We start from the raw sequence: 18,866 nt of genomic DNA, 5'->3' as shown, positions 1-18,866 counted from the left end.
ACTCCACCCGCTGGCCTCTCTGCTAAGTCCTGCAGACAGCACCTTCTCACCTGAGCCTCTCCAGCAAATGAGAGGGCCTTTGGTCAGAGCCCCTTGGGCATTGCGCACCAGGTAATACTTCAGGTGTTTCTGTTTCTTGGGCTGAGTGGTCAACTTAAGATTTATGTGATTGGAGAATTCCGTGAAGTAACAGAAGCCTTTCTTTCCACAGCCGACACAATTCCCAGAGAAGCCTGGAGGAAGAGACAAACCATGAACACCTTCCGGCTGACCTCCAAAGCCCTCCTCAAAAAGCACGCAGGTCACAGAAACTCGGACCACCCACGTTCTCTACATCACCCAGAGTCTCCCACAGGGCAAAGGTCCCCATCGTCTTGGGCTGGCCCAGCCTTGACTCCACCGGAAGGACCAAGAAGACTTGGCCGTAGCGATGGACCCAGGCAAGCGTGGAAGACGGAACCTGCTTAGGAGTCTATCTGAAAACCTGTACGCGGAGCGACCTTGACAGACGAGAGCGGTCTCGCGCAGGGGGTGACCTGGCCTGCCCCCACCTCCCAGTGCGGGCCAGTTACCGAACCTCAGCATTTGCGTCCTGACATTAGAGGCAGGAGACGACCTCTTGGGAGTCCATATCCCATCCGGAGTCAAGACATTGGACCCCGTGAGTTGCTGAAAAGAAATTAATTCAGGTCCCCAGTGCCTGGCCAGGGCCGTGGCGAGGGAATTCGGGGCTCGGCAGCCAGTGCAGCAAAGACGCTACAATGTGGCCACCACGGAGTCAGTGCCCTGCCGCCCGAGGCCAGGTGGGCCTTTCTGAGAGTTGACAGAGGCTCCCACCGCTGTGGGGCCCTGGGAAGGCGGTCTGTGCAGCGGTGATGGCGAAACTACCTCCTGCGAACTATCGGAGTCCCGAGAACAAGCTTGAGAACAAGTCAGGAGCTGCAAAGTCTGTTCGGACGCAGAACTGCTGGTTACTGCCAGAGGAACGTGACAGGCGGCTTTTCCACCTGGTGCCCGCCGGTGCCTCTGCTTTCCATGGCACAGGCGCTTTGGGAGGGGCCCTGGGGCTGAGACTAGTGTATCCGATCGTATTCTCTGGCTGATAAGTTCACAGAGGTCATTTCAACTTAGGCCATGTGCCTCTGCTAAGTTCTGCTTTGATATTTTTTTTCCTTTTTGATATTAGAGAGAGAAAGAGAGAGAGAAACATCGATGAGAGAGAACATCGATTGGCCGCCTCCTGCATGCCCCCCACTGGGGATTTGGCCCACAACCTGGGCACGTGCCCTGACCGGGAATTGAACCAGCGACCTCTTGGTGCAGGGTCGACGCTCAACCACTGAGCCACACCGGCCGGGCAAAAGTTCTGCTTTTAAACAGAGTATTCCTGAGACCTCCAGCTAATGTTCAAAATAACATCAGTTGGTTCAAAACATCTCCACAGAGAGGACACATCTCCACAGAGAGAAGACACATCTCCACAGAGAGAAGACACATCTCCACAGAGAAGACACATCTCCACAGAGAGAAGACACATCTCCACAGAGAGAAGACACATCTCCACAGAGAAGACACATCTCCACAGAGAGAAGACACATCTCCACAGAGAGAAGACACATCTCCACAGAGAGATGACACATCTCCACAGAGAAGACACATCTCCACAGAGAAGACACATCTCCACAGAGAGAAGACACATCTCCACAGAGAGATGACACATCTCCAGAGAGAAGACACATCTCCACAGAGAAGACACATCTCCACAGAGAGAAGACACATCTCCACAGAGATGACACATCTCCACAGAGAGGACACATCTCCACAGAGAGAAGACACATCTCCACAGAGAGAAGACACATCTCCACAGAGAGAAGACACATCTCCACAGAGAAGACACATCTCCACAGAGAGAAGACACATCTCCACAGAGAGAAGACACATCTCCACAGAGAAGACACATCTCCACAGAGAGAAGACACATCTCCACAGAGAGATGACACATCTCCACAGAGAGAAGACACATCTCCACAGAGAAGACACATCTCCATAGAGAAGACACATCTCCACAGAGAGAAGACACATCTCCACAGAGAGAAGACACATCTCCACAGAGAGAAGACACATCTCCACAGAGAGAAGACACATCTCCACAGAGAGAAGACACATCTCCACAGAGAGAAGACACATCTCCACAGAGAAGACACATCTCCATAGAGAAGACACATCTCCACAGAGAGAAGACACATCTCCACAGAGAAGACACATCTCCACAGAGAAGACACATCTCCACAAAGATGACACATCTCCACAGAGAGGACACATCTCCACAGAGAGGACACATCTCCATAGAGAGAAGACACATCTCCACAGAGATGACACATCTCCACAGAGATGACATATCTCCACAGAGAGAAGACATCTCCACAGAGAGAAGACACATCTCCACAGAGATGACACATCTCCACAGAGAGAGAAGACATCTACATTACAGAAACCAGTGGGTTCTCTGATCTGTTTTAAGCAAATTTAATATTCCTTAAAAGGCCTTAGCAATAAGGACCAACATCTCGGTCTAGCCACAGGACAGGTACAGGTGGGTTTAACCTTCCAGAACCCTATTCCCTCTACACCAGAGCAGATAGGTAAGGCTCCAAAGAGACGTCCACCCCTGTGCCCTATGTTTACTTGCTTTTCAAAGGCACCGGAAGGGAACTGACATCCAGAGAGAAGCAGTGACATTCTTGCCCATCCACTGTCATCCAGACAGGTCACTGAGCTTAACAATAACCGGTCAATCAGGACAGCAAACCTTTTTTTGGAAAACCTGAGGACCAGAGAGGCTGAGTCACAGTCTAAAGTAAGACAGAAAGTGTGGCACTGGAGTCTAGCTGAGGGTGAAGTCCAGACATGGCATCCACGTCTGCCCCACGACCCTCGTCTCCAGCTGTATTTCCTGGACCTCACTCTGCTGAGCCTAGTTCCAATGGACCCCCCGCCCACTTCCACCACCTCCCCCTGCAGCACATACTCTTCCTCATTCAAGTCCCACCTGCACGCACTCTGCCCATCACTCAACACTCAGTCCAAATGCCCACTCCTCCAAGGACTGCCCCGTCCCAAAGGGGTTCTCCAGACCCCACTGTCTATTTATATTGCTCAGAGGGCCCTGTACCTTCTTCCTACTTTAGTAATGTAGTTACTGAGATTCCCGTCTTTTTCCCCACTACTATCCCCCGCTTCCAAAGCACCGGGTTCACGGCGTGACCGCGTGGAGCTGTGAGTTGTGTTTGTGGACATAGCTGTATGTGCAGACTAGTGCTCAGCACCGGCAGATCAGCAGTAACCATCAGGAGGGAAGGAAGAAGACAGGAAACAAGGTAACTGTAAGAGCAAACACCGGAAGATTCCTGCTTACACTTTGAGGTAACAATCTAACGTCGTTATTGATCCCTTTGTCTCCGAAACGGGAACCTTGAGATAAACAGCTCAACTGCCACCTAAGAATAAGGTCCGGAGAAACCTTCCGAGCTCCTGGAAAGGATTCTACCCCGAGTGTTGAAAAGATGGATGAACAGGAAACAGAACCACAAGACTGAGGGCGCTGAGAGCGATTCCCCAGGCCAGCACGACCAGCCGTCCATAAACAGACTGGAGGCCTTTGTCCCATGAGAGATGTGGGCTGTGGGGTCGTTTCAGAAGCAGCGACGGGAACCACAGACCGTAAAGGCGCCTCTTTGTGGTTCCAAAATGAAAGTGGAGACCTCAATCGTCCTGGTATAGTGAGTACTTAGGGAGCCAGCAAGCAAACTGCTCTCCTGTATTGGCAAAAACTTTCTGGCCAGGAGAACCCGCTGCTCTTCTGAGAGCTGACCCTGGGCCACGGAAGGCCCACCAGAGAACCACAGCACGGCTTACCAGCCGGGCCCAGGAGACGGGAAATGGTTTAAACCACCCCAGCCAAACATAGGCGATAATTCTAATCTTACAAGAAATTGTCTGAAAGGCAGTAAAAGTTTCCACGAGGAAGAATATAATAAGCCATTCTCTTTGGAAATCTCCCTCGGGACGTGGAAGTCTGTAATAATCTGTTTAGAAGTCAGGCCTAGAAAGCATGCCATATAGCCCGAGTCCCCAAATTCCTGCCAGGCACACATATCCAGACCGTCAATGTGCTGCCCCCCGGGAAATACCCCGTAACAGTGAATTGCTCCTGACCACACACAGCGGCACTGCCGGATTTTCCCTCGGGCCCAGTTCTGCTGTGTTTGGCGGCTGCGGGTGGCATTTCTTTGACAAGCATATTCTGAACAGGTGCCTGTGTGTGCCGGCCACCAAGCCAGGCTCTCCCTTCTGTTGGAAAGAAAGATCCTGTCCCCGTCCCTCTTCACTGCCGTGGAGCAGGCCCACACTTTCCAATCAGAGGGGCCTGGGTTCAAATCCTGACTCCCCACTCATGTGCCTTCAGGCAGGTTCATTAACATCTCTGAGCTTTGTGAGAACAGCCGACATTAATTTCGCACTGATCAGATGCCAGGCACTGAGCCAAGCACTTTACACTATAAATGTTCTCGCTCAAATCTCCAGAAGCCCTATAAAACAATTCGTAGGTTCCCCAGTTTACGGATGTGGGAATCAGGCACAGAGAGAAGGGAACTCGCCCATGGGGCGCGGGGTAGGAAGTATGGGAATTGGGACTGCACCATTCTGCTATGGCATGTCCTCATAAAAACCCACCCTGGAGGAGCATGAGCAGAGCAAACTGACTACTCTATGTTCAGCACATAGTAGGTGCTCAGCAAAGGGCATGTCTTCCCCTCTCTGGGACAGACACAGCTGTACTGGAGAGCAGAGCTCAGGGTGGGTCAGGAGACTGAGGTCTGACCCTACCTACGCCCTCACAGTGCTGAGAGATTTGGGGAGGTGGCTCACTCCCTCCGGGGTCCAGTTTCCCAACCATAAGAGGGACGATGAGGACTAAATGAACCCCATGCGTCCTTCCAGAGCCAACGTTGCATATTTCTTCTTTAAAGCACCCACAGCGCTTCCTTCGGGCGCAGCCGGTGGCTGCTGAGCACACAGCTAATGGCAGGCGCAGGAGGCTCACCCGGGACCAACCCCAGGGGTGCTGATGGCACATGCTCGGAGGTTCCAGCTATCAGGATACCGTAATTACCTGGAATCCTGCCACAGGCTCATAACGAGTTCCCCTGCCTCCGTTTCTCTTTTAATAAAAATCAGTTATTCACCCTGGCCGGTTTGGCTCAGCGGTTGGAGCGTCAGCTCATGGACCAAAGAGTCGCTGATTCGATTCCAGTCAAGGGCATGTACCTCGGTTGTGATCCGGTCCCCAACCCTGGTCGGGGTCGTGCGGGAGGCAACCAGTCTATGTGTCTCTCTCATGTCAATGTTCCTCTCTCTCTCTCCTCTCTTCCTCTCTCTCCCTCTCCCCCTGTATCTGATGATAAATGGAAAAATATCCTCGGGTGAGGATTTTTTTTTAAAAAATCAATTATTCATGTGACCAAGAAATCTTCTTAAATCGTAAATTAAACCATAGTAACTATTTGAATACTTTCAATGTTTTTTTTAAATATAAACTGTATGGCCCTGGCCAGTTTGGCTCAGCGGATAGAGCGTCAGCCCACGAACTGGAGAGTCCTGGGTTCAGTTCCCGCTAAGGGCATGTACCTTGGTTGCAGTTCATCCCCGGCCCTGGTTGGGGTTGGTAGGTGGCAGCCACTTGATGTGTCTCTCTCACATTGATGTTTCTCTCTCTGTCTCTCTCTCTTCCTCCCTCTCTCCCTTCCACTCTGTCTGAAGATAAATGCAAAAAATGTCCTCGGATGAGGATAAAAAAAATAATTAAAAAAAATATATAAACTGTACAGGGAAAACTAGGAAGGAAGGACATATACATGAAGAGAGGAAATAAATAAGACAGACATAACAGCCACTTGCCTTGGAAGACTCTCATTTGGATCTTAATTTAAAAGACCAACCGTAAAAACATCATAAAACAAAATTTGAACACACTGGAGATTTGAGACTATTGAGGAATCAATGTCAAATGTTTGGGGTGTGTTGGTGTTATTGGGTTTCCAACAAAAAGCCCTTGTCTTTTAGAGACACGTATTGAATCGCTTCCAGATGAAGTGACATGATGTCTGGCATTTGCCTCAAAGTCATTTGGAAGGTCGAGAGGAGGGAACAGTCGTAAGTGAAACTGGGCCGGCCACATGTTAGTAGCTGCTTAAGACAAAAGACAGACACGTCAGACTATTACGTCTCCTGCCTAACCCTACAGTTTGCAAACAAACTGGATACTGCAGCCTTTTCCAAGCAGGACCCGACTGACCCCCATTCTGCAGCCTCTGCCGCGGCCACAGGAGGCTCTGGCCACCCCTGCAGCATGCCCAGCTCCTTCACCCAAGACGTCCCTCTACCTGACATGCCCTTTGTCCTCTAGACATGTGTGCCAGGGCCCGTCATTGGGATTCAAATCCAGGGCCTGCTATTTACTAGCTGGGTGACCCTGAGCGAGGCGGTAAACCTCTCTGTGTCTCAGTTTCTTCATCTATAAAGGCCAGATAAGACTGTGCCCACCCCACCAGGTTCTGTGAACTGAGAATACTTCCTGGCACATGTTAGTTCTCAATAAAGTAGCCGCGGTTAATGTTGTTCTTCAAATAGCAAGGTTTCACTCATTTTTGAGGGCCTAACGCATACACCACCTCCCCCGAGAAGGCTTTCCCATCATTGGGAGCTGTGTCCCCTCCGCGATCCCCAAACACTTCCCAGCCTGGGCGACAGCTTTGTTTCGGGGGTCGTCTGGCGGGTCTCAGAGGCTGTGCGCCTGTGTTCTCCTACCAGACGCCGAGCTCACAGAGAAAGACCAGGTCCGGCTTGGCTTTGGGGTCCCAGGCTGAACTTAAGGTCCCCCTTCAGTTTGGGGTTGCACATTCCAAAGATGCTTAATTATTTGCCTGCTGAATGAACCAAAAAACTCACTTACTCCCATCTCAAAAATGAACATCCTAGTTACACATTTTCTTCTACGTCTCAGCCATCAGCCAATTTAGACGAATTATGTCAAAAAGAGAAAACCCTGAAACACACACCTGGATTTTAATCTCTCAGCGTTCTCAGACAAAACCCCTCCATTGAGCCAGTCACCAGAACAAGGCTCTTGTCCTTCTCAGTCATGGGGGAGGGGCGGCTAGCCACCGCTTCCCCGAGAGTATCCACAGCTCCGTTTTATAGGCCACTAAAAAGCCCCGGTCCCAGGGGCGGCAGGGCCACCTCGTCCTGTGCAGACATCAGGGTTAATTGCAGGAAACCTAAACTGTTCAGCGTGCACGCGGAGAGCATCAAGTTATTTTCAAAGAAGGAGGCTCGGCTATTACCAACAGGCCCTTGCGCCCACCCGCCTCCAGTGGCTTTTTGGAGAGCACTTGACAAGTGCACCACTTCCTGCGCCGGCTGCCTGAGGGGCTGCAGCTGCCCAGCCGGGGCTGCACGGGCCGAAAGAGTCTGGTCTCCGCACCTGAAGACACCGGACCTCCTCGCTTTCCTGCCCGCGCCATTTCTTCGAAGTCACAAAGTGCTGGAATCCGGGCGACCCCCGCCACAGCCAGACCAAACGCGGGGGAGCCACGGGCCGGCTTCCCAACGCAGGTCAGCCCGTGTACGCAGATTAAATGGGAGATGCGATCAATGACTCGGGAGCTTCTTGGGCAGAGCGAATTTCCGGGGACATCTCCTGCTTTCAAGAACTAGTTAGAATAAGCCCATGAAGCTACCCAAAAAGAGAGTTGGCTGAAACTGTCTCTCTCCCTGGTATTTACTGTTCCAGAAGGTGTCTGCCCCTCCAGTCAGCATCCATCTGCCTTGTTTCAGAGTTCACACGTGGCCGTGTGCCCCAGCCCCACCCTCAGGGCAGGAGCTAACGCTTTTCCTTCTCCGGGTCAAGCCTCCTGGCCCCTGCCCACCCTTCCATCCTGAGCAGTGCCTCAGACATACAGCTGCTCCACAGATATCCACGGAAGTGCGTTTACCCACCCAGCACAAACCTGGACGTTTCAACGTTTGTACACAGGGAAGGTACAGAAGAAACTGGGAGGGGAGTTAACCTAGAAGTTTTCCCATAAACTCTCACAATCAAACTGGCGTGTCCTGCTGTTCCTGGGGCTACATCTGACAGACAGATCATTACCAGCCCATCTGCTCCCAAGGAAATGCCGGGCCAGGTGAAGGGGTCTGACTGTGGACGGGCCAGGAGCGTGCGTGGGCGTCACCTCCCCACTTTATGGATGAGGACACTGAGGCCTGGCTGCCACAGGCAACCTGTGGTCATATGCAGGCCTGGAACCCAGCTCTCTGGGCTCTCGGTCCAAACCTTGCATCTCCCCTGAGTTTTGTTCCACTGATGGGGGAGTGTGCTGAGCCCCGGGCCTTACACACAGTAAGAACTCAATAAATATCTGAACAGCCCGGCCGGTGTGGCTCAGTGGTTGAGCGTCGACCTCTGCATCAAGAGGTCGCCAGTTCCATTCCGGGTCAGGGCACATGCCCAGGTTGTGGGCCCAATCCCGACAGTGTGGGGCATGCAGGAGGCGGCCAATCGATGTTCTTTCCCATCGATGTTTCTATCTCCCTCTCCCTTCCTCTCTCTCTAAAAAAAGTCAATAAAACATTTTTAAAAACAAATAAATATCTGAACAAATAGAGCCAGGCTTAGTGAGCCCGGCCCCGACTCTGCATGGACCCTGGGGTCTCCGGGAGCCAGTGGTGGTTTGAAAGATCAAAGCCACGGCTCTCCCCATGCTGACCTTGACCAGGACACAGGACCGTGAGGTATAGTAGTTAATGAAAGGGTGCAATCTGGAGCCGGGAAGAGCTGAGTTTGAATCCTGACCGTGTTCCTTTACTCCTGTAACCTTGGGCAAGTTCATTAACAGGTCCAAGCCTACCGATAAAAGCAGGACAAGGACGCGTCTTGAGGGGTGAGAGGTAAGCCATAGGAGAGAACGGATGAAGGTGCCCAGTAGTTATCGGGACATGCACATTCTGGAGCAGGGACACACACTCAGACTCACTGTCCTGCTGCCTCATGTCTGCTCGCTTCCGGGAGGGCTCAGGACAGGCTGCAGACCCCAGTCCTGACCCAGGTAAGCCCTGAGGGAAGGTTTGATGAACACAGGTACAAAAAAGTGAATACTACATGATGGGGCTTTCTACAGGAAGGTAGTCACATTTTAAAATAAATGTCATGCCCGGCCAGTGTGGCTCAGTGGTTGTGTCGACCCTGCACCAAGAGGTCGCCGGTTCGATTCCCGGTCAGGGCACGTGCCCAGGTTGTGGGCTTGATCCCCAGTGGGGGGCGTGCAGGAGGCGGCCCATCGATGTTCTCTCTCATCGATGTTTCTACTCTCTCTCCCTCTCACTTCTTCTCTCTCTAAAATCAATAAGAAAAAAAATTTTTTAAGTAATTAGGAGAGAGACAGGACAGAGAGAGAGGCAGAGACAGAGGGAGGGTCTGAGCCTTACTTCTGCCCTGTTTTACTTCCCTGTTCTGTTTTACTTCCCCTTTACTTTTGGTTTGCTCGTCGCTAAGCATTTTCGGAATTTATGACCCTACCTTGTAAGCATAACAGCATAAAAATGATCAAATACTTTCACAGAAGGATTTTGCCTGGAGACCCACCTGCATGCCCTTGCCCACCTCTCTATGCCATGCACTGTCCCTGTGTGACTTGGCCCCCTTCAGCCCAGTGGTTGAGTGTCGACCCTGCACCAAGAGGTCGCTGGTTCGATTCCTGGTCAGGACACAGGCCCAGGTTGTGGGCCCGATCCCCAGTGGGGGGCATAGAGGGGGCGGCCAATTGATGTTCTCTCTCATCAATGTTTCTATCTCCCTCTCCATTCCCCTCTCTAAAAATCAATAAAGAAACAAAAATTTGTTTTTAAATAAAGTAAAATGGATCTCATCTCCATTCTATTCCGCAAAGAAACAGTCTACAGAAAGACATCAGCGGGGGGTGACATGCTGATGAAGAGGCCCCGAAGGTGGCCCATCTGCCACCCCAAAGGCCTCGCTTGTCCCCACCCCCCATGCAGACGTGGAAAAGGGCCAAGGGGGACCTTACCAAGCAGGGCGTTGTGACCGTTATCATCCGGCAAGAACCTTTTGTCAACAGCGCACACCAGGAGGTGGTCCGGCAGGCTGGGGGACTTGGCCCCCACGAGGAGGAAGCCCGCAGGGACGTCAACGGGCTCGTTGGAGATGGAGACGAGTCGCAGGTCCTTCCCCGCCTGGCAGAACCCTGGGAGGAATGGATGGGGCTCACATCCTGCTGAGGGGCCCCCAGAACCAGCATCCACACGGACAAAGGGATGAAGATATTCTGGGTCTTGTCAGGGCCAACCCCTACCTCGCATGTAGTTGACTTAAAATTAATTCTGAGCACCCTGGCTGGTTTGGCTCAGCGGTTAGAGCGTGGGCTCAATTCCAGTCAAGGGCATGAACCTCGGTTGAGGTCATGGGGGAGGCAACCAATCGACGTGTCTCTCTCACATCCATGTTTCTCTCTCTCTTTCTCTCTCTGTCTCTCTTCCTCTCTCCCTCCCACTATCTGAAAAATAAATGAAAAAACATCCTTGGGTGAGGATTTAAAAAATAATTACATTAAATTAATTCTGAGAGATAAAATTACATCTATGGTTATTAATGACACTTAACCTCGTGTTTTTATGACTATGGGTGTCACAATTACTGTATAAATGAAGCTCATTGGGAGAAATTATAGACAAATGATGGTAAATTAAAATGTATACAAGATAAATCTGCAAGGAATTGCACGATATGATCTTTTTTACGCTCTGCATTTTACATGTATGAGGACAGATGAGTGGCAGGACTATAGGGTGAGACCTGGCGACACCGGGCACCTTGGGGAGGGGTCTGCATGCCCAGGGACAGAGGAGAGGCAAGCGTAGAGACGTTCACCCTGTGCCCTTTGAACCTTTCGTATCTAAAAGCTTTTAAACACAAGGGTGGGCAAAAGTAGGTTTACAGTGGCAATACAAATAAATAATCCAATAATAAATAAATAACACAAGAGTAAACTGTTCCGCATACTCACAACTGTAAACTGACTTATGCCCACCCCTGCACATTTCCTGTTTAAAGAAATAAGTGTCCCAAATTATCTGGGGGAAAAAGGAAGCAGGAGGAAACAGCTGAGTTTTTTTTGGATGGACACTTTCCAGGGTTTTTCTCTATGAGGCCTGGTCAGCCCGATCCCTGATGTTTCTTCTACCCGTAGTTTCTGAGCAGGACGATGAGAAGAGTTAAAGTGAACCCCGACCTGCCCTGCGAAACTGCGGTGCTTCAGAAAGACGCCCGCGCACCTGCTCCCGGCACCTGCTTCCCGCACCTGCTCCCGGCACCTGCTCCCCGCACCTGCTCCCGCCGCACCTGCTCCCCGGTTCACAGCGCAGGCTCCCCAGCACCTCCCGACGCCCCGGGGAGGCGGGAGGCGGAAACCTGTGCCCATCCACTGTGCAGCACCAGCCAGGTGAGCTCTGCACAGCTCCGGTCACCTGTGGGGAAGTCTTTCTGACCCCCGTTTGAAGATGCGGAAATCGAGGCTCAGAGAGGTGACACCCTTGGCCCAGAGCTGCTGAGAGGTGGGCCAGGATGGGGCCCAGCCCGACTCTCAGGCTTGGGTGGTTCCCCTGCATCCTCTTGGAGAAGCTCAGCAGCTGTGAGATTGAGGTCAAGCACCCAGCAGGTGTCCGAGTCCAGGACCTGGGCCCTCCCGGTCTGCAGTATGGCCTCCCGAGGGGACAGGCTGTGGGCAGGCAGCGAGTTCGCTGCATCTGCCTGGAACCCCTTTGAGGAGTCCTTCTTAGGCCCTGGCCGGTGTGGCTCAGCGGTTAGAGCGTCGGCCTGTAGACCAAGGAGTCCCGGGGGCGATTCTGGCCAAGGGCACGCACCTCGGTTGCGGTTCGTCCCCAGCCCCAGTTGGGGTCGCGCAGGTGGCAACCAATCGATGTGTCTCTCTCACATCACTGTTTCTCTCTCTCTCCCTCACACTCTGTCTGAAGATAAATGTAAAAATATCCTTGGGTGAGGAAAAAAAGAAAAATCACTCTAATGACCACTGGAGACTCTACCATTTTCTTACTAATTAGGTGGCCTCTTGCCCTGTGGACACTGGATGTCCTGCTTCTTAAAGAGCCAAGGTACTGGGGTCCCTGTCCCTAGAAGAGCCCGTGAGGCCGAGCCCCTCCCCTGCCCGCCGTCCTTCACAAGGTCAGGGCTGGGCACACACGCAGGGGGCAGGGGCCCCACAGCCCACCTGACCACCCCTCCGAGCCCTGCCTTCCACTGCAGGCCCCTGGCCGAGCAAACTGCTGGCTGTCGCCCAGATGGGCGGCACCCCACTCGTTAAGCCTCTGCACTCTCCTGTGTCTGGAAGGTCCCGGCTTCCCCCAATGCCCTTACAGTCTCCGGGCTAACAAATGCTACCTCCCCAGAACCCAGATGAAAGAACCTCCTCCTCCAGGGAGCCTTCCCCTACGGCTGAGGGACTGTCCTGTGTTCCCACCACCCCTGCACCGTGCGGACCCAGCACCCCACCCCCACCCCGCCATCACTTTCTACATCGTGTGTGAAGTGTCTGCTTGCCTATGACACTCCATCAACACGGGAGCTCTTGTGTCTTTTATTTCCGTATCTCCAGAGCAGGGGTGCAAGTATGTCAATCAATTAACTGACTAAATCACTAGCTAGTGGCACCTCTTGACGGGTGGCGATAGGACGGAGGAACTCAGAGGGGGTCTGGCCAGGAGGCAGCAGAACCGGGAGGCCATCCAAGTGTCCCTCAGTGCCAAGCACCAGCCCTTGTCACAGGACCAAACTGTCCCTCCCCCACCCCCCGTGGCATCTCGGACCCTGGTCCTCAATGTCACATGGGAGGAGCAGGGCTGATTTTACAGGGCTTCCAGGATAACGTGTGTCTGTTTCCTCACAGTCAAATGCCAATAGACGTGGAAGATTATTCCTCCTAATGGGTTCTGAGGTCCACACGGTGCGGAGCAACCACACCTGAGTTGGGGAAATCTGTTTTAGTTTTACAATAACTAATGTGGAAAGATGAACGTTGGGGTCTGAATCCACTCATAAAATTGAGGCTGTCCAAACGCGGCTGAGAGGCTCTGAGCTTGACCGAGCCCCCATGGAGGGGTGCAGTCAATGCTGCAGGTACAGGGGGCACCCCAGCCACTGCCTGCTGGGGGCCATGGGCACAGGGACCCCCGGAGCCGCAGACGCTGGCAGCGGGCACTGCCTGGCAGGCTCACCGTCCGTGGTGCAGCACCCTTCAGGCGGGGGGTGCATCTGGTAGGGGTTTGGGGGACAGGTCGGCTCCAGCCCCCCTTCCCCCTCTTCTTCTTCTTCCTCATTGTCCACTCGGCTACCACCTAGAGGGGGAAGTGGGGAGGGGAGGAAAGCAGAGGTGAGTATTCAGCGAGTCTCAGCTAATTACTCAGACTTTACACCCGCACCGTAAGTCGGGCATCACCACTGTCTTTACTAGAGGGCCAGCTAGGCCAGCTCAGGACTCTCCCAGGGGCACAGACTCGGGCTCCGAGCCTGGCCTCCTGACTTCAAATTCAGGGTCACATTTCTTCCCATCCACCAGGGTTGCACACGTCTGCACACGCACCAGGGGTCAGTCCACATGGATGGGGTTGAAAAGGCGGAGCATGAAACCTGCACATGGCAGGCACGCCAAGAAGGTCCGAGTGGGAGGCACTGTGGTGTTAAAACAGACCATTCTACAGACAAGGATACTGGGGCTCCGAGAGACCCATGGTTGGCCCACAGCTGCTGCACGAAGAGCTAAGGGGCACAGGTGTGGTCCCAGGTGTGTCTGATGTCCAAGCTAATGTTCTCGCCACCAGCTGCAGCTCAGTCTGGGCTACAGGACACAATGTGACTTTTCTACACAGCACAAGAGGTGCAACGACGTGTTAGTATCCCCCCGAGGGAAGAACGCAGGTGTCATTACTAGAAATACAACACACCCAAATTTGTCACACATACACACACAAAGAGCCATTGCAGCGCAGGACAGGCATGTTGTGAGCTCAGGAAAGTCTTTTTAAGTGAACTAGTATTTTGGGAGGAATGTCAAGGGTGGAACTGGCCAGGAGAGCCAGGAATTAGCCATGGACTGCAGGGTCTGGTCACTGCCCCCAGACTCTCAGCTCCTGGAGAGTGGGACCCACCCCTCCTCACCTCTGCACCCAGGCACCCAGCAAAATTCCTCTAACAGAAGCAGGGCTCAGGTGACACCTGCCCACCTGCTCTGGTCACGCCCAGTGACTCCTCCTCAAACAGAGCGTCGCTAGAGAAAGCAGGGAGCTCAAATCCATGAATGTTCGAGACTGCTGAAATACAGTCCTTTTAACTTCTTTTAACAGACATGTTGGGTTAAAAAAAAAAAACCTCTTTCCACTTGTCTTAATAAATAGTATGCAGCCCTGGCCGGTTTGGCTCAGCGGTTAGAGCGTCGGCCTGCGGTCCGGAGAGACCCGGGTTCGGTTCCTGCTAAGGGCATGTACTTCGGTTGCAGTTTGTCCCCGGCCCTGGTTGGTCGTGCAGGTGGCAGCCACTCGATGTGTCCCTTTCATGTCGATGTTTCTCTCTCTCTCTCTCTTCCTCTCTCTCCCTCCCACTCTATCTGTACAAAAATTGGAAAAATGTCCTCGGGTGAGGATAAAAAATAAATTAAAAAAATTTAAAAATAAATAAATAAATAGTATGCAGATTTCTTCATGAAACGGGTCACTATGAACACCCTCCAATACACTAGGCTGGGAGACCACGGCTTCTTTGTGTCGCCATGTCCCCTTTACGTGCTGGCTTCGGGGTGGCCGTTTCTCCCGCTCTCATCGGACCTGGCTCTCACAGGCTCTACCCTTCCAGGGTGTCCAGTGGATTTAGGTTACTGATGAAATCCTGTGCAGTGGAAAGAGATGGGGTTTGGGTTTGCCACTGTCTGTGTGACCACAGGAAAGTTACTTAACCTCTCTGTGCGTCCGAACCTGCATCTGTGAAATGAGGTCGCTCTGAGCTGGGACAGGCTACTGGGGAAAGGAGGCCTCAGAATACTCCAGGTGAGATTTAATCAGCAGTGGCCAGCAGCAGAGCCTCCCGGTGGCCACCATCTTAAAGAGGCCGAAGAAACTGGACATTTCCAGCCAGTCGGGACCCATGACCTTGAGACGGTCACAGCAGGAGTGAAGCCAGAATCTTGGTGTCTCTGTCCTTCTGGGCCTAGGGACACAGAGGTGGCGGGCAGCGTGTGGAAGACCACCGGGAGAACACCGGAGGGCAGGAGATAACTGGGGTTCTGAGGTGCTTCCTTCCCACCGCTGCTGCGGCCGGGGCTTTGGGCAGGAGGTACAGCGTCACACCCAGACCCCAGGCGCCCGCAGCACCGCGCAGCTCCCCAGGGGCACTCACACTGTCCCTCGCCACCTGCGGCGTGGGTGGCACAGAACGTCCTTCTGCAAAGTGCAGGCTACACTGAGCCAGTCCTGCAGAGGCCCAGGGGATGGCAAAGCCCCCGAGGAGCAGAGTGCGAAGGGGAGAGAATGTCTTGGGGGCGCCGAGGGCACCCCCAGGAATGTCTGCACATTATTCTGCTAAGCCCAAAAGGACAGGAATTCAGACTCTTGGGAAGAATGAAAGAGGAGGGTTTTAAGCCTCCGAAAGTCAAAGAAAGAGCTCAAAATCCAGTCTCCCAGAAAGCAGGATTAAAGGTCAAAGGTCTGCGGGAGGCATTCCAGGGCCTTTGATGGGATGAGTCAGCCAGGGACCCTCCGGGAGACTTCCTAACCAGGAGGGACAAACCCAGACTGTTTACCAAGGTCTGCCGGGAGGAGGAGAGCCCGCCAGTGGCACTAGACACAACCACCTGGATGGGGACCCGAGGACCACAAACTCCGACGGGAACCCAGAGGCGCCAAGGCCCCGCTTGACTCCTGGGTGCGGCTGTTTCCAGTGTGCGCACCCAACTTTGTTCTCCTCCCACGAGAAGACACTGTGTGACCTTCGGGGCGGGGGCAGGTGGGCTACATAAATGTAGCTGCATTTTCTTTCATAGATACTTACCTCAAAAATGCTGGGGTGGCATATTTGTAGTTGGGTTGGTCTTTCTTTTTAAAAAACAACTAACACAGGCCCAAACACAGACGACATTACCTGAGCAAGGGGTGCTTAGGACAGCAGCACCCTGGCCATAAACACCAGCTCCAGTGCTATCATCAGAGGAAGGACAGATAAGAGGCCCTGACGAGACAGGCAGACGAAACAAGACGCGGCCCGCAGAGCCGGCTGCGCCGGGTTTACGAGGCAGAAGCCGGGGCTGGGGCACACTGCTCGGTTTATGGACACATTCAGCAAACCAAAGAGTGGCCCCGCTACCCACCCAGCTCCCCTACTAGGGAAACAAAAATCTCAGAGGATGTCCCTCTTCTGTCTGCTGGACGAAAGGGACAAGCACAGAGAAGCCACTCTGGTTTTCATACCAACAGGCGGGCAGAACCAGGGGCCAACAGCTGGCAGGAGGCACAGGAAGGGGAGGCCCGGGAACCATCCCTGGACGGTGCGACTTGCCCAGCGCCCTACCGCAGACGGGAGCACCCTGAGAAAGCAGAACATTGGGAGGCAGCCTCCTCGTTCGAGGCCAAGAGGTCTAGTTAGAGACCTTAGACATAAAGACAAGCTGAATGGGACCTCCAACAGCTCTCTGTCTTCGGGTGAGCACCCTGCAAAACGCCAAGCAAACCCACCTACCATCTCCTCAAATCCTGGCATTCCATCCCTTTAGCTGGCGGAGGGGAAGCACTGGCTACATTTGAAGGTGCTATTCAAATGCACTCAGTTATTTGCCATTATTGCTACCGTGACTTTAGCGGGAACCGAACCCGGGTCTCTCCGGACCACAGGCCAACACTCTAACCGCTGAGCCAAACTGGCCAGGGCTCTATCGTGACTTTAGCAATGACGCCTTTCAATGCTGAAAGAAGTTAAGGGTGACTATTTTACACAGACTTCCCAAGCCTTCCTGCCAGCCAAAAACACAGTCCGTAAAATACCCTCCCACTGCCTCTCGCCTCCCCACAATGTCACAGGAATGTCTGCTGTGCAGGAACCGAGTCCCCTCCACATGAAGGACAGAGAATTCCTGGCTCTAATCCACGCTCGGACACAACCTTTTCCTCTCAGACCCAGATCCAGTTCTTACAGGTCCTTCGCTGCTGCTATCTACACGGTTAACTCAGGAAGGGCGGGTTACAGGGGACTCGGTGCCCCCCTGCTAGGATAAGGATGTCCTAGGCGTCACACAGGCAGATCCATGCTTCCTTTTCCCCCCGCCCACGCCCTCCCCCACACACACATTCACACACAGTCCACATGCCACATGCCCACTGCCACCCACTCACACACCGTGCCCACCCCAACATGGGACCTGGCAGGCTGCACGCCTTCGTGTTCAGTTAGTTCATTAACGTTTGCAGTTCATCAACGTGTGTTTTCAACCACCGCCCAGGTCACTGCAGTAGCTAAGTGAGGTCTGCAGGTAACGCCACGTGAAGGCAGGAAACCGACAGAAAGAATTTTCATTACAGGAACTGTCTCCCTACAGACAGGACAACACCCGGCTGTAAAAAGGCCAAGCAAAGACCGAAAACTGCAACCTTTTTGTTCTCGGGATAATTAAGTCGGTCCTAAAGATGTCCCCAGGCCTGAGGATAACTGATTTATTCCTGGCACACGTGAAATTCATGGAGGTTTGTTCCCGGGTTTTAAAACTTTCCCGAGGGTTCTTATACCTGTTCTTGCAAGAGGGACACAGCTTAGACTGCTTTGCAAAGATATGGCCATGAATCACGGGACACGGAGGAAAAAATGTGGCTGGGGGTCAAAAGCATATTAAAATGTTTTATCCAAGTGAATACGTCCAACCTTTGAATAAGTCGCAACCAATTCCGAACAGCCCAACACGCCCTCTTCCCATCTAGGCGCCCCGTGAATAATTTCATTCCTGGCAACCTCACGGCCGAAACCTACTTTAACTTTAGCCAAGAGAAGGCAGGCGCCAAATTCTTCCTCCAACAATTCTTTCTGGCCAGACCCAACCTTCTCCACCCAGAGCAGACAGGGCAGAGGCTCGCCCGCCCCCCGGGGCGGAAACGCGCGTGCAGCCTACCTTCCAGCGCCGAGAGCTGCTGCTCAGCTTCCAGGTACAGCTGGGAGAACACGGGCCGGGGCACCAGGCTGTTGGAGCGCAGGGAGGCCTCGATGGAGCTGTGCAGGACCTCCTCGAACCTCGTCGTCTTCAGCTGTCCAGCGTACGAGTTTCCCATCTTCCAGAGGGACGGCGGCGTCTTCTGTTCAGAACGGCATTTCAGTTAAAAAGACAGCCCGGCACACGAAGCCCCAAGGCAGGAGGCAAAGCCCAGCTCAGCAGAGAGGAGGAGCCGGTGGTCGCTGGCACCGGGCAATTACAGGAAGTTATATAAGGTCGCAGCTTCCCTGACTTAGCACTCGGATGGCAGCTTCTGACACCTCTTAGAATATTTCACTAGAAGTCGGCTCTCCGTCCTCCCAGGTTTCACAGACCCCCCAGCTTTTCCCGGAGCTGTGCTCCTGCCCCCCCCAGAAACCCCAGGCCGAGGAGGCTTTATTTTCCGGGACTCGCAGTAGAATGGGCCACTTTGTGGATGTGACGGCAGCTGACGACCTGGTGATCCATGACAACCCGTCCCCAGGTCTTAGGATTACTCAG

General features: G+C 53.2%; 1 protein-coding gene across 1 annotated transcript in view; it reads right to left on the bottom strand.

The window, feature by feature from the left end:
* Nucleotides 1-18,444, bottom strand: part of GREB1 (growth regulating estrogen receptor binding 1) — a 69,707-nt gene extending 51,263 nt beyond the window's left edge. Inside the window, exons 1-4 of the mRNA XM_036263438.1 lie at nucleotides 18,288-18,444; nucleotides 13,366-13,485; nucleotides 10,146-10,322; nucleotides 51-233 (exon numbers count right to left, since the gene is read on the bottom strand). Coding sequence (XP_036119331.1) covers nucleotides 51-233; nucleotides 10,146-10,322; nucleotides 13,366-13,485; nucleotides 18,288-18,444 — 637 coding nt within the window. The remainder of the gene's footprint in view (nucleotides 1-50; nucleotides 234-10,145; nucleotides 10,323-13,365; nucleotides 13,486-18,287) is intronic.
* Between the last annotated feature and the right edge of the window lie 422 nt (nucleotides 18,445-18,866).

The sequence above is a fragment of the Molossus molossus genome, unplaced genomic scaffold (assembly GCF_014108415.1).
Source record: "Molossus molossus isolate mMolMol1 unplaced genomic scaffold, mMolMol1.p scaffold_m16_p_15, whole genome shotgun sequence".
Classification (NCBI taxonomy): domain Eukaryota; kingdom Metazoa; phylum Chordata; class Mammalia; order Chiroptera; family Molossidae; genus Molossus; species Molossus molossus.
The sequence above is the reverse complement of the archived record's forward strand: the minus strand, read 5'-3'. Positions and strand labels throughout refer to the sequence as shown.